Source organism: Protomyctophum parallelum, assembly GCF_964188405.1.
Source record: "Protomyctophum parallelum genome assembly, chromosome: 15".
Taxonomy (NCBI): domain Eukaryota; kingdom Metazoa; phylum Chordata; class Actinopteri; order Myctophiformes; family Myctophidae; genus Protomyctophum; species Protomyctophum parallelum.
The window spans coordinates 20,264,877-20,288,925 of NC_139710.1; the positions used below are offsets into that span (position 1 = coordinate 20,264,877).

General features: G+C 40.9%; 2 protein-coding genes across 2 annotated transcripts; both read right to left on the reverse strand.

Annotated features, from left to right (window-relative positions):
• Positions 1-1,290: 1,290 nt before the first annotated feature.
• Positions 1,291-8,072, reverse strand: LOC310872067 (transcription factor BTF3). The gene is made up of 6 exons (XM_083783761.1): positions 8,016-8,072; positions 5,459-5,527; positions 5,233-5,346; positions 4,358-4,559; positions 4,046-4,102; positions 1,291-1,681 (listed from the first exon to the last, which is right to left on the reverse strand). Exons 2-6 carry the CDS (start codon positions 5,525-5,527, stop codon positions 1,635-1,637), a joined length of 489 nt encoding a protein of 162 aa, XP_083639887.1. The 5' UTR covers positions 8,016-8,072; the 3' UTR covers positions 1,291-1,634.
• Positions 8,073-8,820: 748 nt separating this feature from the next.
• Positions 8,821-17,522, reverse strand: utp15 (UTP15 small subunit processome component). Its single transcript, XM_083783759.1, has 12 exons — positions 17,262-17,522; positions 16,271-16,386; positions 16,084-16,176; positions 14,189-14,373; positions 13,710-13,888; positions 12,963-13,088; positions 12,699-12,834; positions 12,322-12,406; positions 10,617-10,772; positions 10,216-10,317; positions 9,806-9,939; positions 8,821-9,668 (listed from the first exon to the last, which is right to left on the reverse strand). The coding sequence occupies exons 2-12, from the start codon at positions 16,358-16,360 to the stop codon at positions 9,347-9,349; spliced, it is 1,608 nt and encodes a 535-aa protein (XP_083639885.1). The 5' UTR covers positions 16,361-16,386; positions 17,262-17,522; the 3' UTR covers positions 8,821-9,346.
• Between the last annotated feature and the right edge of the window lie 6,527 nt (positions 17,523-24,049).

Sequence of the window (24,049 nt, forward strand, 5' to 3'; positions counted from 1 at the left end):
TCATTAAATCCTTGTACTATGGTCCCATTGAACTGCATATTAAAGCTATAGTCAGTCAAACACATCACCACAGATTTAATAGCTCCCAATTAATTGGGTAACACAGACATGGGATTAGGTGGCTGCTAGGCACTGTAGGCCAGGGGTATTCAATTAGATTAGGCCGGGGGCCACAACTGTAGAATGATTGTGTGTGGGGGGCTGCACAGTGTGCGCGCGAAGCGCGGAAATTTGTGGGTTCTCAAAATGCTTTTTGTGCTCAAACACGAAGATTTATGTATATTTCCACACAGTAATGAGCAGGATAATATGTCTATACAGGTATATGCTACCTTAGAATATATGTAGGCCTAGACCTATTTGACAGTGCATAAACAGCATTGCTTTGACATTAACGACCATCAGCTGGACGGACGGACACACACACACACACACACACACTCACTCTGCTGTGGGCAGTTCAGAAACCCATCCACGACCACCAGTGACATTAGGCAGATTGTTTTTTAAACAAGATTTATTTACGTGAGAATAGTTTATCAGACTATAAAGATCAGATTACATAGAGCCGTGATTCCTAAAGTGGGGTTCGGGGTCCGGGGACCCCCAGGGTCCTTGAGGCAGTTCCAGGGAGTCCCCAGGGAAATGATGGTTTGGAACCAACTGGACCCTTATGGGTCTGTAACAAATGGAACCAAATGGACCCTAACAGGGTTTATTATCGTGAGAATGATGGCTTCCATTTTCGCAATGCAACTTGTCAGGACTAGAAAGCCTTCAGTTTCTATTAGCTTGGATTCTCCATTGATGTCACTGTTGGGTGGGTTTCTGAACTTCCCACAGCCCTCCTATGTGAAACAGACCGAGTAGAAAAAACGTGCCATTTTATCATGATCATTAGTGAGGACCTATTATATGAAGATAGGTTGAAAAGTGGTCCTTTAATGATTACCATCATTATGGTAATCTCACAATTAATATCGCACACACCATACCTGTAACTTTTATTAGCCCTCTTATTAAATAAATAAAAAGGGGGGGGGGGGGGGGGGGCGGCTCCGCAGGCCGCCAATTGAATACCACTAGGCGGTGGTGGCTCATGAGCACATCGTTTCACCTTAACTGTGGTAAGGCCGGGATTCGATCATAGATAAAATGGCAGAGACTTGTGTTATATGAGCCTCATCATTTATCTAGATCAACACCATCCTCACCCTGTGTGGCATTATTAGCTATCAAAAGCCATTAACATTTTAAGCAATAATAATAAATAAAATACAAATTAGTGCCTTTTATCAAGTTTTATGTAATTTTTATTACAAGTATAATTCCACCAATACACGATTTGTTGGTATTGTAACACAGGAGAGGCAATGCGAGGAAGGACATGGTTTCCCAATTAATTAAATCATGTTATTGGTACAAGCTACAACAGAACAAGGCAAATCAGACAAAATGGCAAGTAAAGGCTGGCATGAGTAATACTTCACTCATGTCATTTGTATGGGCCTAATGGTCAAGAAGAACTTCTACATATATAGCCATAAGGGAGACAAACGGTTATAAAATAAAAGCAGTTTTTTGAGAGAAGCATATGTCAAGAAGTGCCGTGAGAAGGTTTCTGATGTTCTTTGTTAGTTTGCTTCGTCTTTAGATGCCTCGTCAAAGTTCTCAACAAGATCTGAAAATGAACAGATAGTGGAAGAGTAAATACGACAATGATAGACAAGGGAGAAGAAGAAAAATGTCAGAGTAAGAGTAATTAATGATGTCTCATGTAAGCGAGGTGTACACCTAAACTTGGCTTAGGACTGTTGCCCAAAATAACAAATAATTACATTAATTGGCAAAACATTCGCCAATCAACAATGGAGTCTGGACTGTACGTTTCTGACTCACCAGAATCTGAGAAAAGTAAATGTTATGTCTGAAACCATAGTGATACCGAGGGGTTATGGCTTCTGGTACATTGAAAGAACATTATGAAACAAAAGTTATTTTCCAACAGTTTTGAAACCCTAACCCTCAAACTCAATGCTATTGCCCCTTATAGATCATACCATAACTCAACAAACATTAAGAGAATTTTAAGTACATCCTTAAAAACCGTCATCCTATTAAATGCCTACAATTTGAAGATGGCACACTAAATGGTGCAAATAATGAGAGCTTGTCTCAATCATGTTAAACTTGTTTTAGTGGTTGTTGACATGACTAGTAATGGAGAGAAACGTTTGTCAAGGCTCCGACAGAGAAATACTGTTGATGCCCATGTGCCTTGGAGGGTTTCAATGCCATTTCCAAGGTATGTGAAGTTAATCATTCCTCTGGACATCATCCGTTAACAGAGAACCTTTCTACAGTAAATCTCCCCAGGCAGATTTCAAGTCCAACAGCTGACAGTAAGATGGAGAATTCACCCCAGGGTTTCAACAAGGGATGTACAGGTGGATAATGGTAGATATATCTCCTGTTGCTAGTTTTGTAGTTATAATCTGGGTCAAACGTGACACAAAACATGAGATGAAAGGACATAGTCAGTTAGTCAAGACAGTCAGCTTGGTAATGGTAACCTGACATTGGCTACGTTTACATGAGCAGTTAAATCCCCTTTTCATTCCGAATAGAAGTTCAATCCTATTAAACGTTGTTATGTAAACACCTACAAAAACTTACATCCGAATGAAAACGCTCGATGCGATCTAAAAACCATTCCGATGTCACTGGCCGGATTACTCCGATGTTCAATGTGATTGAAAGAAAATTGTATACACTGCTTCGGATGTAAATTAATTCTGGTCTTTCTGAGCATGCTCATTTCCATTGCGCTCCAACTCCAAGGCGCTCATAAGCCTCATATCCAAGGCGCGCCGAGGAGTTTGCACATAGAGCGCGTTATTTCGTGCATTTTGTGTGTGTGTGTGTGTGTTCAACGGTCTCTCTCTCTCTCTCAAAAATAACGAGCGACCCGATACAATAATAATCAGTGTGTTGCGTGCCCTGGCCGTGCTGTAGATAATAAAGTAGGCTACACCTAAAAACGAGATGATCACCTTCCCAGCGGAGAAGGGGAGGCAGCAGGTGGGGAAAAAAAGACGGTAAACATAATATGTCCGTCCCTATCCAAGCAGCAGCCTCAAAACTACTGCGGAATGAAATGATGGGATTTCAAAGTGTCGTGTTTCGTCTGAAAGTCACAATGAATGAACTGCCTATATTTTATGTGTCCAACAGATGGCGTAGTTTCACGTGAATTAACATGTATCATGTCTTCTATCACTTCTCCATATAAACACTCATTCGGAATGACCATTTCCCATGTAAACTCGCTGCAAAAAACATTACATCGGATGTATTTTATTCGGAAGTATTTATTCGGAATGATCACCCTTCATGTAAACGTAGCCCTTGTCAGGATCTGATAACGATCCGAGGTGAAGTGAGTTACATGTACAGTCTTGAGAAGAAATGGGCCTTTATATTATGATCATAATTTGTTTATGTGTGCCCCAGTGAATTTGAGATGGGAGACATGTATGCACTGTGTGTGTCCCAGTCAATTTGACTGTTGGTTAGAACAGGCTGTCAGAATTATTGAGTTCATCACAATGTTCAGTCGATGGATCACTCAAGTAATCATCAATCAGCCTGTTGAATGTTCCCACACAAACACTCTAGAGTGTCCAACAGAAGACAAGATTAAGTTTCTACAGGACAGCAATAGAAAGACAGTAAATCTCCCCAGGCAGATTTCAAGTCCAACAGTAAGATGGAGAATTCACCCCAGGGTTACATCAAGGGATGTACAGGTGAGTCAAAGTGAGTCATTGGTGAAATGAAAACACGAGCAGAGGAGAAGCTTGAGTGTGACAGACATGTCATATCCTCTAGCGTTCTACTCTCATTCTAAATTTCTACAGATTTTGATGGAGCTGCAGGGATATAAATAAATAAAAACTTTAAATTGTCTTGGAGATTGTTTTTTTTTATGTCTTTCAACTGAAAAAACAAAATAGTAAAACAATTGTTTAATTGTTTTACTAACCTGGAACATCGTCATCCTCGTCTTCAGCAGCAACCATTGGGGCTTTAATCTCTCCAACTATAGGGGACAACACAGTAATATCCAATGTTATTATTGGTGAGGATCACCCAATAATAATACAGTTTATTTATATTGCACTTTGCATTTAAAACAAATGTCAAAGTGCTACAGTACAGAATAAAAGCATTTGCATATAAAACAACATATCTAAAAAATATTGTAAAACAAGCCAAAAAACCTAGGTGGTAAAACCAGAATAGAAAACTGAATGCTTTATTTGTCTTCTAGATAAAACAATTGTGTGCCTCTAACCTGGTTTAGGAAGGGTCTCTGCTAATCTCCTTAGGCTGGTGAGACTGTCGGCTCCTAGTTGGTTGAGGATTCCTGGTAACATCTCTGTGAGCTGCTTATTCTCAGCGTGCCCTGTAATAGTGAATGTGTTGGCAGCCAGAGAAGCCTGTACTTTGGGGTTGTTGAAGTGGATCACTGTTCCCTGGTTTGTGAACATGTTCACCTGTGGTAATGGGAGAAGGGGACGGAGAATAAGTTGGGGTCAAATATGACAACAAAATGGAGCACCAAAAAGAAACTATGGTGGTGGCAAGTAGGGATGATCCACTGTTACAATTGTTTTCAATCAAATTATTCATTATTATCCTCCAATAGATTATGTAATGTCCTCTTATCTTTATCTGACACAATCTGTTTAGACTAGTCATTGGTTAGACCAGTAATTATTAGTCCTACAACCTATCTCAAACCCTCACCCTAACCTCTCACGGGGCAGCACATCTAAACCTAACCTTAACCCTCTCACAACCCTTAACACACCTCACCAACCTTAATCCGGTCGTTTTAACACACCCCTCACCAATCTTAATCCGAACATTTTAACGTACCCCTCACCAACCTTGTCTAACCAATGACTAGTCTAAACTAAGTATGCACCCCCTAGTATGTAGTCCCAAAACCAATAAGTGAAATTTGTAATTTAAAGAAATCCATTGATAATCTGCAGTGGGAAACCATCATGGGAGTAACTTCTGGCTTGACCTACAAAAAGACGTCATCCCTGTAGCACTCACATCATGCGAGTATTGATGGAAGTGATGGAAACATACACAGTAATAATAATTATTTTTTTGTCAGTGGTAGTATATATATACTGTACTAGACAGCTACTGTACCTCCTCGATGCCAGAGATGTTATTGACTCCTAGTTTCTTGAGTGAGAACTGCAGTTTCTTGTCATCTGCTGTAGCTGTTCTGTGCACCACCTTCTTCTTTCTGCGGGCGGACCCCTGTGAAAAACGACAGTTAACAGTTTATAACACAATTGTTAGTTAACAGTTAATAAAACAATGTGTGAAATCCATTGACAACTAATGACAAAGACTATGTTTCATCACACACCTTTCCGCCTATGCGAACTTGCGCCTGCAGTTTGGCAAGCTTCTCCTGGTTCATTATCGTCTCCTTCATCTGCCACCCAAACAAGAAACAAACCAAAATAAGTGTTACTACTTGTTATACTACTAGTGGAACGACAAGGATTCAAACCAGGGTCTGCCGCATAGAAATCCAACCACTAGCCTAAAGGGCTAAGTGGTTAATAAATATAGACTTAACGGTGAATATAAACACATACAGAACAGCACTGCAATTACTTTAATGAATGACATATAGATGGGGGGGTTCAAACAACGACTATGTGATTGTGATTACATATATGTGATTACAATTAAATTACACAAATGTGCCTTTTTCTGCTCATTCAGCATATGACCGGCACAAGCCTAGTCGAGTCAGAATAAGGACATGTTGTACCACGCCTAGGAAGGGAGGCCATCACTGAAAACACAGCTCCCATGGTAACGTGGACAATATGATTATTTCTATAGCCATGGCATGGCTGCAGTTTAAAGGACAACTTTAGTTTTTTTCAACCAAGGTTCATGTTTTAGGTTGTTATTAGAGAAAGTAAAAGATGAGTCTTATAGTGCAAATAACATGCATTTTAAAACTGTTTTTAATATTTAATATCATATTGTCTATGTCCCTCAAAGTTATTTCTAATGGTTTGAGCATCAATCACCACTCTGATATAACCAGTCCTTGCCATTTCTTTCTGGACTTTGAAAGCAGTTTTAGCTGCAGTACCACAATGTCCTGAGGTGGTGGGGGTGCTGATGTACAGATTATTTCATATTCGAGTCATTATAATACTGATGCTAGATAAAACCATGCTTGTTTCCATTCCATGCCAGCTTGTAAAACCAACAATGGTGGACATTGTAAACAAAGTGGAAATGCAAATTTGTAACTGAAGACTGAAGAAGAGGAGGAATTATACAACGTAGGGTGACATTGATGACATCACGATGAGGCCAAAATCAGTTGAGCTGTTCCTGAGAGCAATTTCCATTAAAACACCCATATGATATGAAAGCCTGATTGTTCAAAATTGGTTATTTGTGGGGATAGAAAACACATATGGGAGCCCCAAAAACACAAAAGAAATGGAAAAAGTTAAATTTTGTGTTATAGGTCCTTTAATTGTTTTTCATTTGCTGCTTTCTTTCGTTTTAGGGATTTTAGCTCTTTTTGACAGGGGGGCGGGGGCATTCGAGCATGGGGCTAAATATGTATTTCTTTACAACATTTTATGGTGATTTATTTTTTTATTATTTACTATAGTCCTAATAAACCCCAGGAAATTATATCTGGCCACAGCAGATCACAGGATCTACTGAATGTGAAGGTAGCCTACTGGGGGAAGGCTTATACTGTGTGTATAGGCTCAATATGTCAGTTTGTCACATTCAATAGATCCCGTGATCTTTTGTGGTCAGATGTAATTTCTTGGGGTTTATTAGGACTATAGTAAATAATAAAAAAATGAATCGCCATAATATTTTGTAAAAAAATACATATTTAGCCCCATGCTCGAATGCCCCCGCCCCCCTGTCAAAAACTGCTAAAATCCCCAAAACAAAAGAAAGCAGCAAATGAAAGAAAATCAACACTCATCTTTTACTTTCTCTAATAACAACCTAAAACATGAACCTTGGTTGAAAAAAACTAAAGTTCATTTTAAAGTAAAATAAAGTTCAAATAAATTGTAAGCAATATGTGCATTCTGCGACATAAGTGTCTTCTTGGGACACTTATTGCATATACAATAAGTATTATGGTTTCTAATCTTAATGACAAACAGTATCAGACAATCTTGCTCTCTTTATTAACAGTCTTAGTCAGCAAAGAAGCACAAGAACGCACAGCTGTCCCATGGACCATGCCCTAAAATAGCTGCACACCACTGCTCTGCACAAAGCACCAGTGACAACTAAGGCCCGTTTCACGTCGATCTGGTGGCTACAGACTGGAGCAGTGGATTCCAGGGACTCTCTGGGTTCATTTATGGGGTTCTAAATTCACACTTACAAGTCTGTATGAAAATGTTCCCGTTAGAGTCCATTTGGTAATTATATACCGTCAAGAGTCAAGGGGATACCTTGAAATGTAAAAGTTTTAGACCTACTGGACTAGAGCAACAGTTAACCATATCTGATCTGTCTCCAACGGTCCTGTGACTCTCTGGGTGTGTATGGATATCAAGGCTAGGCTGACAGGCAGCTAGGATATGTTTGTCTACTGAAGACGTGCTGTAGTGTGTGTGTGTGTGTGTGTGAAATATATCAAACATGATCACAGACCAGCTTCGTTAAGAGACAGAATGAGGAAAGCCCTGAAGAACATGCGAGACAAATGTTGCTGTGAACAGATTAGCATGGTGCTAACAGCTAACGCTAGGCCCTGCAGTGTGGTGGGTTGGCTATACGAGTACTACAACCATCACCTTTTATCAATACTGGAACATACACGGCGCTGCGAGAGCGCGTGTACCGCAGGAAAGCAAAGCATAGCGGGCCACATAAGCGATATACAGTGTTATTGACTGGGCTCTGACCTGGGAGGTGTAAACACGCGGGTTACACTGTTGGTGGAAGCTCGAAGAAAGGAAGGAGAGCCGGAAGTGACGCAATGACACCGACTGCGTCCAGTACCGTAGGGCGTGTCCTGGACTGGACGCACGTAAAAAAATTAATCATATTTATAATTATATTGAGGTGAGGTCGTACAACAAGCCAAGGTATATGTTGCATTTTTGGCATTTATTTAAACTTAAGTACAAAATGTGAATAGTGTATAATTATAGTTATAAGAACTGATATTGCTTTATAACACATTTATAAAGCATTCTGACTACTTATAAAGTAAAGTATTATAAATATAATACTTAACTTCCTAACTGCTGGACACACTTTTTGGGAAGGATAATGTATTATAATCAGTTGTAAACTTGTAATACATGCGTTAATGTGTTTAGTCATTGCAACTTAAGTGGTATATGGGCGCTTTAAGTAATTATTCCTGAAGGAGTGCAAAAATGTAACATATTTGACTTAGATTATAGCACTCATTAAAATTACTATCTAGTGAATTCATACAACATAGCGTTATAAAATCCTTGTTACAACTATAACATACGATTCTTTTCTAAAGAGAAAGGCAAAGGAGTGACGACAAGTAATTATGAAGATGGTACTTTACCGTACAAGTTATTATAAGAGGCTTTGTGTTGTGATTGCATTATACCTGCAATTATGCAGTGTTATAAGCAAATTACTTTGCATTTAGACATGGGATGCACAGCAGTGTTAACCATCAGTGTGATCATAACGTAATTTAAATAATAGTCATGTCATTCTCACAATTTTCAATATAAGATTTATTCCAGCTTTCTTACATGGAAAATGCACACCAACCCCCACCCAGTACAGGGTAAATATCAGACAAAACATTTACAGTGAAAAATATTACGTGACCAATAGAACATCCTCAAATCTGTATGTATATTAATTTATGAACACTCATGGTTTCATTGACCAGTGGTTCTCAACCTTCTCAGGCCACGAACCCACCCAAACAATTGCCGCTTTCTTATATTATTTGACAATTTGGCCAATGTTTGACCAGTTTAATAGTTTGTTGATTACTTTTGATGCAGTAATGGTCTCTTCACTGTCATCTGGGGACACCCCCAACATCCAGACCCACAGGTTGAGAACCACTGTCAGAGACCACAAGCTAAAATATTGGATGTCATTGGTGCCATGTTTTCGGTCTCTTAAATCTCCTACATAAAAAAAGGTTTCATGTTCAGGCTTTTAATGTCCACATAGTGGCATTTAGCATCATGAGAGTTTCTGTCACTTGTCTGTTTGGTGAAGTGAAGTTCTAACTAGAGGTTCCAGTTACTGCAGACTGCCACGGTTGTGGCGCTGAAGCCCCCGTGCCTGCTTGAGCCAGGCCATTGGGTCTGCTGATTCCTGGGCATGGCACATCTTTCCTGGGCAGGGACGAGGTGAACAATGTGTCTAACATTCCGAGCACCTCCACAAGTTCCTGCTCGTACTCCAGCTCTTTCTCTAGCAACTCCTGCAGACGTAGCAGCTGTCTGTCTAGAACTGGGGACTGGCCAAACACTGGTTGATAGAGATCCAGGATCATCTCAGTTGCCATAACGAGAACGGGGCTAAACCTTGGGTCGAGCAAATACCTGTAAAATGGAAAAGAAAGAAAGAAACTTTCACCTAGCACTTGACAAAAGTACGGCCTGGTCATTTGAGTTTGTGTAGAGCCATTCCAATCATATGACTTTTGGAATGGTTGAGAAATGTGCTGTCCGAGACTCACGCTATGAGGAAGCTGAGCAACTGGCAGAGCTTCCGTTCTTCCCTTCCTGCCAAAGCATTTTTCAAAGCCCCTCTTCGATCCAATTCTTTCATGACAGCAACCGGGATCTCTGGCTTTTTAAACCTGACCCAAGACTACATAAAAAAAACAGATCATCTTTCAGTTGCATTTTTAGTACAACAATACCACCACCAGTACTTTTTATTTTTAATATCTAGTTTCATATTATTTTTGAGTAATTATATACAAAATCATGCCTGCATACATGCCCAACTGTTTCCAAATCCAGAGTAGAAGAATACATTTCCATATCATTGTACTTAGCTTCACAGAAGATGAACTAAGTCAACAATATTTCATCATCAAGAATGATGTGATGTACATTATAGTGGAATACAGATGGGATGTACCTCCATAGCTGTATCCAAAGCTTTGGAAACACTGAAACGCTTCAGCTCCTTGTCAAACTTTGCCAAATGTTGTTTTACTGGTTTACTGACCAGGTAGTCATCCTGTAAAATAGAAGAGAAGTAGTAATGAATTCCCAATGATGCGGTAAAAGACCCAAATCACGTGTCATGCAACAAAAAGAAATAAATTAAACTAAATCAAACACTTTGTCACTAAAGCATAAACTAGCATTTAAGTTGTACATAAATAGGTTTGCAAAAATAAGACAAGCTGGTTGTTGTCATACAGTTTGAGGTCATCTTTTGTAGCATTCACTCAGATGGATCACTCAGGTATAATCACTCAACAGAACACCACCACGCATTGCACCACCAACCAAGTAGTAGACTTGACTCCTTGCCTGTTTGGGGGTGTAGTTCTTCCCCTTCACAAAGACACGGTACGCCGGTCGTCGTCTGTGTTGACCAGAGGTTTCCTTTGTCTGTTCGGGGCTTTTCCTGTATTTGACACTCATAACGCTGTTGGTCATCCCAACAACAATGGACTGATCACCAGGCTGACGAGAGACACATTTGTTAGTTTTATGAAGTGCGACGACAAAGCTTAACATCCTCCCTAAAGGCCTCTACACACCAGGGTATCACGTTGCAGTGAATTTGTCAGCCACTGAGGCTGACAAATTAGACATGGTTTGTACACCGTCTGCTGCCGTTGGCGGCAGTCAGCCATTAGTGGGGGTCATATCACACGAGTATGTCCAGCCCTGATGGAAGACCATAACCACACAACCACAGAAAGCTAGTGTCAGTTTTCTGTGTTGTGGGGAAAGCTTTTACTGAAAATAGCCGATCGACAAGCTCACAACGTGGTGTGAGCTTGTCCATCTGCTATTTTATAATTGAGTGAGACTTGCAGGCACCAATTTTATGGAATGCATAATTTCTGGCAGAACGCCACGATTGTTAAGATGGTAGACATCCTTTTATCTGTAATGGTAGATATATCTCCTGTTGCTAGTTTTGTAGTTATAATCTGGGTCAAACGTGACACAAAACATGAGATAAAAGGACATAAGTCTGTTAGTCAAGACAGTCAGCTTGGTAACCTGACCTTGTCAGTATCTGATAACGATCCGAGGTAAAGAGAGTTAAGCCCGACACACACCGTCTGCGGCGCGTTGCCGCGCGGCGCCGCCTGGAAAATAGAACTAGGTTCTATCGGCGCGACGCGGCGGACGGAGCTGGTGTGCGTTAGGTTCATTGAAAATAATGGAGGCGGCTGTGTCCGCCGCGCGGACGCAGCCGGTGTGTGGTGGGCTTCACATGTACAGTCTTGAGAAGAAATGGGCCTTTATATTATGATCATCATTTGTTTGTGTGCCCCAGTGAATGTGAATTTGAGATGCACCGCGTGTGTCCCAATGAATTTGACTTTTGGCTAGAACAGGCTGTCAGAATTATTGAGTTCATCACAATGTTCAGTCGATGGATCACTCAAATAATCATCACTCAGCCTGTTGAATGTTCCCACACAAACACTCTAGAGTGTCCAACAGAAGACAAGATTAAGTTTCTATGGGACATAAATAGAAAGACTGGCAGTGAAAAGCAGTAAGGTATACATTATACACAAGGTCTAATAGCAATGGGAAAGGAGTCAATTGCCTATTAATGTGGGGTTTCCAATGTATAAAATGTAGGTGGAAAAGGGGTATATAACATGGCAAGGACATTATTTCCTCCACACAGGTGTAAAATCAGCTGACACTGACTACTGTCAGCTGTAGTTAGTCAATACAAGACCGCTTGGTCTGTAGAGGCACACAATTCCAAATGTGTAAATTCAATTCATATGTTGTACCCCATGTCATTTGACTGCCTTACAGTAGGTTTGAACCGGACACACATGACACCTTCAGTAGCAGCATTTCCAGTAAAAATATATTGAACCAAACGGAAACGGGTGTGCCACCGCAGCTGCCAAGAACCGGGGACTACAGTTATGCCTACTGTTTAAATCACCATTTTGAGGTAAAACAGAGCACACAGCTCTAAAATAAACAATTAAAAAAAAATGTCTTCATGCATAGAGTAGTAGTTTCTTACAGCCAATCCGAGACTAAGGATGGAGGCTGGGTAGTCAAAGTTGTGGACCACTTTATAGTTCGTTGTGTTGTACACTTTCACATGCCTGGAAGGAGGGAGAAAAAAAAAGTTATACATGGTGACAATTAAAACCGCTTCTAAATTGTGAGTTACATGACAGTCTTAAGAAATGCGCCTTTATGTTATGATCATAAGAGAAGCGTATGCATTGTGTGTGTCCCAGTGAATTTGACTGTTGGCTAGAATTATTGAGTTCATCACAATGTTCAGTCGATAGATCACTCAAGTAATCATCACTCAGGAGGGAGGAAAAAAAAGTTATACATGGTGACAATTAAAACCGCTTCTAAATTGCCTTTGTCATTTTAAACACACACCTGTCCAGTGAGGCAGACAGTAGTCTCTGCCCGCTGCTGCTGAGACACAAACAGGTGACGGTTTTATGGTGGTTCTTCAGTGACACCAGAGGCTGACCACCTTTCAGCAGATCCCACACTTTCACATAACGGCCCCCTGAAACAAGAAGAATAATATGGCACAGCTTTATTAAACAGACAATTTGATTTAGAATAGGCTGTGATTCGCAAGTTGTGAGAAGGGAAATCTTAAAGGGTACTAAATGACGTTCAAAAGCCGACAACCTGCTGAGACGAGAAGACCTTCCGAGGGATACAGAAGAACACTCTCCACTGGCTGGCCGTGGTCCATGGTCATCACACTCTTACCCGCTCTGCCATCGAAGAGTTTCAATGTGTGGTCGTATGAACCTACAGTACAATATCAGTCAATTACAAAGACCTTAAGTAAAGCCCCTCCTTCCAAAACATATATAAATCATATATGCAATATGCTTTATTTGCACACAACTTAAAACTCATCCAGTGCCACCAGTTGGATACCAGTTTTTGCCCTTGTTGACACCGAAGCCCATTATAAATGAAAGAAAGAAAATTAAATTATATTGTGCATGTCATCACCTGTACACCAGATTAGAGGAATATTCAAAAAAATATATATAAGGCGTCCAAAGGCGCCATTGGCACTCTCGGCCACCAGGGGGAGGCATCCAAAGGCGTCAGGTGGCTTTTCAGATGGCGCCTAGTAATTCATTTGCAACAGAGTTTATTTGAATGCTTCTGTGTTTACGCCAGGGGGCGCAATCTCCCATAAGTGAGCAGTCTTGCGATGCTGATTATTAGAACAGGCAAATGTGCTGGTAAGACGGATGGGAGAAGCGTATGCACTGTGTGTGTCCCAGTGAATTTGACTGTTGGCTAGAACAGGTTGTCAGAATGATTGAGTTCATCACAATGTTCAGTTCACAATGTTCAAAAAACAAACTTTGTTTTTGGTGGCCGAAATTCAGTTCAGAGGTGTCATTTACTTACCAGTGATAAAGAGATCTCTGTTGAGTTTGCTAGTTGTTCCACAGCGGATGTAATCTGTATGTTCTTTGTATGAGGTCAGCTCAGTGGAGCTGGGAATGTCCCAGAGTCGACAGGTGTAGTCATCTGACCCCGTCAGGATCTGATAACGATCCGAGGTGAAATCTGTTACATGAACAGCCCTAAGAAATGGGAAAACATCATTTTAATGTCATAATTTTTGCTTCTGTGCCCCCTCCTCCCTCCCATCAGTGAATGACTGCTGTCTAGAAGAGATTGTCAGAATTATTGAGATCATCATATGTTCAGTCGATGGATCACTCAAATATTCATCACTCAACCCGATAAATGTTCTCTTTTAACTCTAAGAGAGAAGAGAATTTGTCCAACAAACATGTCTCTGTAAGTCAAGTTTTTAAATTCTAAGCTGGACAAGCATGTGACAATTGGCACATGAGCATAAGTCACAGGAGGATACTTACTTTGTGTGTCCTTTGAACATCCTGAGTGCCACTTTGCCACTAACATCAAACAGCCGCACCACAGAGTCCTCACATCCCGCAACAAGGAGCTGTCCATCGGACCGGAACCTCCCACAATACGCTGTGTCCTTGAACTTTGTAAATGATTTCACAGGCTCCTGGGAGAACGGCCCGTAGATGTGGATCTAAGATCAGACAAAACACATTTCTTTTAAGATAATTCAAACAGTTCTTGTCCCCGTTCTTTACATACCAGTAGACCAAGATTTTTTATTTAAAGGTATATTCAGTGATTTCACTTAATTCAAATATCACTTATTTTTTTGTTTTGTTGTGATAATCCTCCCTACTATAGAGTGTGCTGGCCATATAAGGAGTTCCTCCCTGTCCCCAGTTAACCCCTGGGGGTCAAAAAACCTTAGGTTTCGTTTTTGACTCTCTATCCTGATTGGACGAAAGGCTGGGTCCCACAGCCAAAAACGAAACCTATGGTTTTTTGAGTGAAATCACTGAATATACCTTTAACATGTCATATTTCATCAAGCCAAACCATATATCCATCTTTGCATGACTTGTAAGTGTCTTTATACTTAGTTGATTTTTAACCTGCCATCCCCATTTTGGGCATATCATAGGACATAAATAAATAGATTTACAAGCTCACAATGCCAGTTTATAGATCTGATCATCAATATCTCCAATTTATTGTAGAACAAGGTATATAGGTTAAGTGGCTAACGTGTGTTATAGTGGTCTTCAAGAGACAAGAAGGTGGCCGCACACTGGCAAGTGTCAATACGGGACGCAGATTAAGAAAACAATGTTGCGGCAGGGTACGATCATACCCTGTAACTGCCTTTTGGCAGTTACCTGCCGAAACATTGGTTTCTTTTAGAACAGGTTGTCAGAATTATTGAGATCATCACAATGTTCAGTCGATGGATCACTCAAGTAATCATCACTCAACCTGTATCGGGACATCTCCAGTTTTTCCACTGGTTTTCTGAAAAACACATCCAGTCTGCAGCCAAGGACCTCAACAGAGAATTTGTCCAACAGAGGTAGACAACTGGCAAAGAGTGCGCACAGGACAATTTCAGGGTATCATACCCTGAAGAAGGCAATTACCTGCCAAAACGGTTTATTTTTACTCTACGTCCAAAAATAAAGTATTGGGACTTTGGCTACCAGTGTGTGCGGCCAACTTCTTGTCTCTTGAACACTACCATTTAGATTATTCACCACTACAAGGACTGTGGTGTGCATAGCATTCTCGGAGGTTGATGGCCAGACACACCTGCCTTTTAGTTTCCAGGTTAACTGGCATATGGCCAGCCTAATTAACAGTGGATTGTTTCACACGGCAATCCTATAGTATTATACCCAGTCCTGATGGTGGCGGTAACGTCACCATTATGACGATTATACAGCGAATCTGGCGATGTCACTTCCGGTTTAAGGAACAATAACATCCGGTACCAGCTTTGGACTGTGCAGCACTATCAGATGTCCGGAATGCTAAGTGATCATCGTTGATTTGAATAACTAAGTCAAATTAAGCTCTAATCAAGCCCAAAATATCGCATTTTACGCAGCGATGCACCTGAAGACTCATTACGTCAATAGCCATAAGGGGGTTAAGGAGAAAATTCACATTATGCATTCCAGAAACTATTGTTAGCACAAGGTAAAGTCACATAAAATAAATCATAGCATCTTAAATTAACAACCATGGGCCAATACGAAATCAGCATTTTACACTAGGCAAATAACATGTGGCCTAGTGGCATCTTAGTGGCAAAAACTGCTGCGTTTTTTTTATTTTTAGCAGCGGTTTTCCGCCGGTTTTCAAAAGAAAACAAACACATCCAGTCTGCAAGAACCTAATAACTCACCCTTGTGAATGCTGTCACAGCATAGTTATGTGGAGCCAAGGGAGAATAGTCTATGCTTGTGACTGCTCCATATTCTTTTATCTGGACTGGAGCCTGTCAAAAGCGCAACAAGAAAGCATAGTTAATTTAAAAATGTATTGACCAACTGCAACGATTAAAACTGTTTAAAAAAAAGAAACATACATACCTTGTAGTTTTTCCAGTACAGTGTATCTTGTGTAACCTTCTCTCCTAATTTGGGATACACTTGGATTTTCGTAGGTTTGAATGAGGCCATGTCTGTTACTGGTTACTGATTTTTATCTGTCACAAAAATGGTTAAAAGTAAGCCAAATATTGCACATGAGACAAGAAATCGATTAGACTAAAATCATTGATCAGATTTTAACACTGATGTCCATACACAGACACAATGTGTCCATGGCCAGACTTATTAGTTTTAGACTGTTTTCAGATATTATAATTGTTCTTATTTTGATCATAAGACGCAATTACTGAATATAAAGTCTACAGGTTTTCTTCTGAATAAGTACGACACTAATTTACAGTAATTTAACTAATTTTAAGAATTACAGTACTTCGAGCACAACTCAATACAAAACAGTGGACGACAGTCACGACAACATAAAGCATTACACTCGTTTACAATAGGGTCCACCATGTTCAATTCATCATAACATTTAGAGACATACAAATATACACTTCTATATAGCCAAAAACAGGAAATCATCATAGAGGTAAAAAGGAGAGAAAAACAGTGAGGGGAAAAAGGGGTGGGTGGGGGATTCAGATTTTACAGGGGCCAGTTGCCTAGTTTCGAATTGCGGCCGTCCGTACTCCGTAGGTGCCCTTTGAGAGCGGTTTTGAAGGAGTCAAATAATAATAATAATAATAACTAGCTCCGTTTCAGGCAAAATCTGACATTGTCCATGACAAAAACTAGCTCTGGTCCACTCTGGTCCACTCCTTAAGGCTGGACCAGAGCTAGACAGACAAAAACTAGAACTTTGACCCCCCCCCCCCCCATTAGTCAAAAGCCGCCATGGCGAATAACAGCGATGAGCCGTGGCAAATGTAACCAAAGTTAACTGATACTTATACATTTGTAAACTCTTAGTTAACTTATTCGATCATTTAGAACTAAACATATAAACGGTGGACCATAAGACATAACATACCACAAAATCGGCAAGCGTGTTCTCTTCAGCAGCACTTAGCTAGCCAGCTAACACATGGTTCAGCAACTGCCAACTACATCCACTTCGAAGGCTTCTCAGACACATGAATTTCTATACGAAGGAATATGTGTAGTAATATGTATTACTGGCTTTAAAAAAAGAGAGATTCGTTATGTGGACAAGAGAACAAAAGCTGTTCGTTTAAAGCTTTAAAGGGCTTATCACGTTGTCTCTCGTCAGCCTTGCAGGGGGACGCCATGATGGAAGCACCAATGAAGAAGAAGATGGTGAATAAATACATGAAGAGATGTGAAACCAGCGCCCCCACGCGACCAAAACACACCACAATGGGACTGGACTGTATTCTTTTACAGTCTATGGACTGGACTAACCTCGCCTCACCAGGCTTTCCAAGGAGTGGAAGGCAGCTATCTTTATTCTTTACAGTCTTTTTACGTTGTTTCGCAGTTTCGTACGACTCGAGACACTCAAGACACTTGATGTAATGTAATGTGGCATATGATATATTTTAATTCTTCCACCATCTTTGCACATCCAAGTGTGTCCAGCAGCAGTCATCATAAGTCAAAGCAATATTATTATAATATAACTATAACTATACAGTATTATAAGCAGTATTCACATTTTGTACATAAGCAAAAGTTAGAAATACCACAATGTAGAAATACTCAGTTACAAGTTAAGTACCTTCAGAAGATTTACTTGAGTAAAAGCACAATATTGCCTCTGAGATGTAGTAGAAGTAAAAGTATTGAAAACTATAAATACTCCAGTAAAGTTAAAAAAGAAACGAAAAAACAAAACAAAAAACACTCAACATTGTACTTTGTATGAAATACTAGTAGTTACGGTACTTTCCAGTACTGATTTTAATGAGATTACCGGTATTCTGCATTAAAAATGTGCAAACTATTCTTTCTCCACGAGAGGTCGCTGTATCCTAAAGAAATCAAGCCAGTAAAAGAAAGTATGTGGTACTTTTGGCTCCGTCTTTTGAGCTAATTTAGAACTTCCTGTCTGAGAGCTAGCTAATTTAAGACATCCGGTTGCCTTCAGAATAAAATAAGGTTATTTAATTAATAATTATTACATTACATTATTAGTATTATATATTATTATTACATTACAGTTATTGTAAAGACACACATTATGTTTCTGTGTAAAAATAAGTAATTAAATAACATCAAAAAGTTATCTAAATGGATAAATGCTATTCACTGGAGTGAATATTCTATTATATTCTAAAAACGACTTATAAATCCTAAAGCCTTGTTTATACTTCACTGTGCAACGGTCCTATGCTGGACAATAGCAGATATGCAAACTCACAGCACATCTCATTCAAGACACTGAACTTGCAGATCTGCCATTTTTGAACACACTATAAAGTTAACCATTTATCATGCTGCTCTACGTGGCACTGCATTCTGTGACATTAAACCAAATGGCATTTTCCACTCTATGACACTACTGTTCTACATTTTTGTCTAATAAAATAGGCTATTAATTTAATCAATCAAACTGCATTAACTAACAGAGATACTACTAACCAAGCTATCCATGTCAACATGCTCTATAGGAGTCTCAATAACAGGTATAAGTAACGTTTAATGTTTAGTAATGTTTAATGTAGCAGAAGAGGCCATTCATTGAACAGAGTTTTGCACAATTTTAACATCCCAGATCGATTGAAATATGAATCTACTGTGCTGTGCTACACCATGATATATTAAGAGTACAATAACATTCCATTGTGAATAAAAACCTATTAACCACAGTGTAATGCTAAAGGTTTCATCACAGGGCTGTCTGCTTCATGTAATATCATTAAAAGTGTTGTTGGTGACAGTTATATGAGTTGGAAGCATTAAGACCCATTTTAACCCTCAATGGCTTCCTTTCTGACAAATAACGTTATTGTAAAAAAAAAAAAAAAAGATTCACGCGTTCATATGTAGCTATTTTGCATTAGAAGCGGATGGGACCAAGGGACCCGGATGTAACGTAAGAGGACTACAATAGATTCGCGGTTAAATCTCGCGGGCGTGGCCTCACACCGGAAGGAAGTGCTCGCGGTTAAATCTCGCGGGCGTGGCCTCACACCGGAAGGAAGTGCCGCCGCCCTCAAATACGGAAGAGACGCGTGGAGGTAGGTTTGGTCAGTGTTTGTTTGGAACGTGCCACGTCACCATCGCGGGTCCGTCTTCGGAGCAAGTAAGTGATTAAATGTTATTTAATACTTAACGCTGTTGTTGTTTGTGTGTTCAAACGTCTATCACTTGAAGTTACTTGTTATGATGTTTATATATGATGTTTGTACGAAACTGTAAAACAGTGTTTCAGTAGCCATGGTTAGTGTCGAAGGTTTATAAACAACTATGCCCGGCCTCAATGTTTACTAACCGTCGACAGTACCCACTCGACTACCGAAACACGGCTTTAAAGAGTAGTATTTACATATCTAAACACAACAAGTAACTTCAAAAGTGATAACATGTTTGAGCCACGGACCACCATTTCACATTAATAGACTCTCACAATGGTGGTCAGTGGCTCAAATGGGTCTGAGAGACTATATGGCCTCAAATGGTGGTCCGTGGCTCAAACGCTGAATAAATAATCGACTAGAGGTGAAAATAGTATTGTTTGGTAGGTAAAAGGACAAACATTCTGTGAAAATTGGCACGAAGCAACAAACATTCTTTGAAATTGGTGGGAAACGATCCCGGGCACTCATGTTAACAAAGCTCAGTCACTAACCACTATGCTACAATCAGCATTATATAATCAAAGGATCAAAAGTAGCAATCTTCTACATTCTCTAATTGTGTAGTTTTTTTGGAAATTAAGCAGATGCTTAACAACAATTGAACTATTGAGAGTGTAAAGATCTACTATTGGGGTCAATTTGGTTACCTAAATTAAATTGCTCTGTATTGTGACAGTAATCATTGCTATAGTGTGTGTTCAGTAACAGTGTTAAATAGCTCTATAGTGTGACAGTAATCATTGCTATAGTGTGTGTTCAGTAACAGTGTTAAATAGCTCTATATTGTGACAGTAATCATTGCTATAGTGTGTGTGTTCAGTAACAGTGTTAAATAGCTCTATATTGTGACAGTAATCATTGCTATAGTGTGTGTGTTCAGTAACAGTGTTAAATAGCTCTATATTGTGACAGTAATCATTGCTATAGTGTGTGTTCAGTAACAGTGTTAAATAGCTCTATAGTGTGACAGTAATCATTGCTATAGTGTGTGTTCAGTAACTTGCAACACAGCAGCCAAGTATATGCAGAACACATATACACGCATTTGACATAACACAAACAACAAGACAATTTACATACATAAAGACACGAAGAAAAGAGCAATATCCACCGCTTAGATTATCCTGTGGCTACTACAACTCCTGATTAAACCCTTTTCTATTTATTAAAGAGCTGGAGAGACAGGAATATTCCTGTTACTGAACACACACTATAGCAATTATTACTGTCACAATAACTTTGTACTTTTGCTACTGATGTTTGTGTGCAACATTTGAGCTGGTGTCAAGTCACCTTAATTCAAGTGATAGATTATATACAGGGGCATGCCATATGGTCTACCTGCACAGCCTTTGTGATTACTGGTAGATCACGATGTACCTTTTGGGCACCCCTGCAATACAGGATTCCTGTCCAGAATTGTTTTTTATTAAATATAGAGGGTTTAAGTGTAGGGTTTGTCATGTTGGTGTTCTCTATAACCTTTCGTCCTGGGCATGACGTTAAACTGTCCAGTGTAACTCCAAGTTACATGGGGTGGGTATGGTTTGAGAGTTTGTGATGCTCAGTTCTTTTTTTGCGTCTCGGTTCCTCAGGTGGAAGCTGCATAGTTGGGTTTTTGATGGGTTGGGTTTCAAGTGGCTGGTCGTTTGTTTAGATATTGAAAAGGAGGGGGGCGAGCGCGCTACCTTGTGGGAGGCCGTTCTTTTCGGCTTTCCATTTACTCCTCTGGTCATTTAACTGAACATAGAAGCGCCTGTTGTTGAGGAGGCTTTTCCTGACCATTGTGCGGTGTTGGACAGTGTCGTAGGCAGCAGAGAGATCTCTGAATGCTGCTCCAGTTATTTGTTTCCCCTCAAACCCATCCTCAATGTGTTGGGTGAGGTTGAGCTCTGTCCAGCACAGGAGCGGCTGGGACGGAAACCAGCTTGGTCTTTAGTCAGCTTGGTATCTATGAGTGGCAACAAGGCATTGGAGTAGCAGCTTCTCATATAGCCTTGTAGGTGATGCAGAGGGAAATGGGTCGGTAGCTCTTTGTGGATAATGGGTCTATGCCAGGTTTAGGGATTGCAACCACGTTGGCCTTTTCCCAGACAGAAGGGATGGTTTTCTGTGCTATGCATGTGTTCAGCATCCCCACAAGCCAGGTCTTTGCGTTGGGTCCCAGGTGCTGTAACATTTCTGCCAGTAGGTCATCAATCCCTGCTGCTTTTCCGGGTTTCAACTTTCCCATTGCAGTTTCAAGTTCTTCTAGGTCGAAGGGTTTGGTTTGAGGGCTGGCTGATTGTGGTTGGTCTGATACCACTGTGCGATGGTATTCTCCTGTGGGTCGGTGGCGGTCTTGGTCACAACTGGTGGCCAACAGTTGTAACCAACACCGCCACCGACCCACATAGAATACCATCGCACAGTGGTATCAGACCAACCACAATCAGCCAGCCCTCAAACCAAACCCTTCGACTTAGAAGAACGTGAAACTGCAATGGGAAAGTTGAAACCCGGAAAAGCAGCAGGGATTGATGGCATACTGGCAGAAATGATACAGCACCTGGGACCTATCGCAAGGACCTGGCTTGTGGGGATGCTGAACACATGCATAGCACAGAAAACCATCCCTTCTGTTTGGAAAAAGGCTGGAGTAGTTGCAATCCCTAAACCTGGCAAAGACCCATTATCCCCGAAGAGCTACCGACCCATTTCCCTCCTCTGCATCACCTACAAGCTCTATGAGAGGCACTACAATTTCTGAACAGACTATATTTACATCAATATGTCTGGGTCCCCACCTACTCACTCAGGGTTGACGTGTCACACCTGCAGTGATGGGAGGGGCACCAAAATGTGGTATTTTGATTGTTTAATGGGGGCACTCCCTTAGTATAAAAGTGTATGTTTTGTGTACACATGACCTGATGAAGATCAAATGGATCGAAACGCTGTCAGTATTTCAACAAAGAACGTCTTTCTTATACCTGTGGTGTGCGGGCTCCATCCAATACCTACACCAGTTGTGATGCAACAGAGTTTGCTGTGACCGTTGTGAATTATGGGTGGTGTGGTTTTTGCCAAGACGGTGGATTGTGGCCCATGCCTTCCTGCTGTTATTTGACATGTTGGTGTTCTCTATATCTTTTCGTCCTGGGCATGACGTTAAACTGTTCCGTTCGAGAGGACCAGCGACCCTCGAATGTAAACGGCCACGAAAGGAAATTATGTGTGTGTGAGGTGTTCTCTATAGGTTGTGTTTCAGGTGGTTGTATTGTAGTAGCTTGACATTTCTTGGAGGGCACTTTCAAGGACAGACTCAATCTTCTGGAAGTCTGCTTGTTGGGTCGTAATGCAGAGGTTGTCGGCGTAGATGAAACGCTGGCATTAGGCATTGGGTAGTGGCTGGTCGTTTGTGTAGATATTGAAAAGGAGGGGGGCGAGCACGCTACCTTGTTGGAGGCCGTTCTTTTGGGCTTTCCATTTACTCCTCTGGTCATTTAACTGGACATAGAAGCGCCTGTTGTTGAGGAGGCTTTTCCTGACCATTGTGCGGTGTTGGACAGTGTCGTAGGCAGCAGAGAGATCTCTGAATGCTGCTCCAGTTATTTGTTTCCCCTCAAACCCATCCTCAATGTGTTGGGTGAGATTGAGCTCTGTCCAGCACAGGAGCGGCTGGGACGGAAACCAGCTTGGTCTTTAGTCAGCTTGGTATCTATGAGTGGCAACAAGGCGTTGGAGTAGCAGCTTCTCATATAGCCTTGTAGGTGATGCAGAGGGAAATGGGTCGGTAGCTCTTTGTGGATAATGGGTCTTTGCCAGGTTTAGGGATTGCAACCACTTTGGCCTTTTCCCAGACAGAAGGGATGGTTTTCTGTGCTATGCATGTGTTCAGCATCCCCACAAGCCAGGTCTTTGCGTTGGGTCCCAGGTGCTGTAACATTTCTGCCAGTAGGTCATCAATCCCTGCTGCTTTTCCGGGTTTCAACTTTCCCATTGCAGTTTCAAGTTCTTCTAGGTCGAAGGGTTTGGTTTGAGGGCTGGCTGATTGTGGTTGGTCTGATACCACTGTGCGATGGTATTCTCCTGTGGGTCGGTGGCGGTCTTGGTCACAACTGGTGGCCAACAGTTGTAACCAACACCGCCACCGACCCACATAGAATACCATCGCACAGTGGTATCAGACCAACCACAATCAGCCAGCCCTCAAACCAAACCCTTCGACTTAGAAGAACGTGAAACTGCAATGGGAAAGTTGAAACCCGGAAAAGCAGCAGGGATTGATGGCATACTGGCAGAAATGATACAGCACCTGGGACCTATCGCAAGGACCTGGCTTGTGGGGATGCTGAACACATGCATAGCACAGAAAACCATCCCTTCTGTTTGGAAAAAGGCTGGAGTAGTTGCAATCCCTAAACCTGGCAAAGACCCATTATCCCCGAAGAGCTACCGACCCATTTCCCTCCTCTGCATCACCTACAAGCTCTATGAGAGGCACTACAATTTCTGA

Coding starts and splice junctions, on each gene's coding strand:
- LOC310872067 (XM_083783761.1), bottom strand. CDS start 5,527: ATGAAGGAGACGATAATGAACCAGGAGAAGCTTGCCAAACTGCAGGCG. Junction 4,103..4,357: donor AGAGACCCTTCCTAAACCAG/GTTAGAGGCACA, acceptor TGTCCCCTATAG/TTGGAGAGATTAAAGCCCCA. Junction 1,682..4,045: donor CGAGGATGACGATGTTCCAG/GTTAGTAAAACA, acceptor GTTCATTTTCAG/ATCTTGTTGAGAACTTTGAC.
- utp15 (XM_083783759.1), bottom strand. CDS start 16,360: ATGGCCTCATTCAAACCTACGAAAATCCAAGTGTATCCCAAATTAGGA. Junction 16,177..16,270: donor TGTACTGGAAAAACTACAAG/GTATGTATGTTT, acceptor CGCTTTTGACAG/GCTCCAGTCCAGATAAAAGA. Junction 10,318..10,616: donor AGAACTACACCCCCAAACAG/GCAAGGAGTCAA, acceptor TCTATTTTACAG/GATGACTACCTGGTCAGTAA.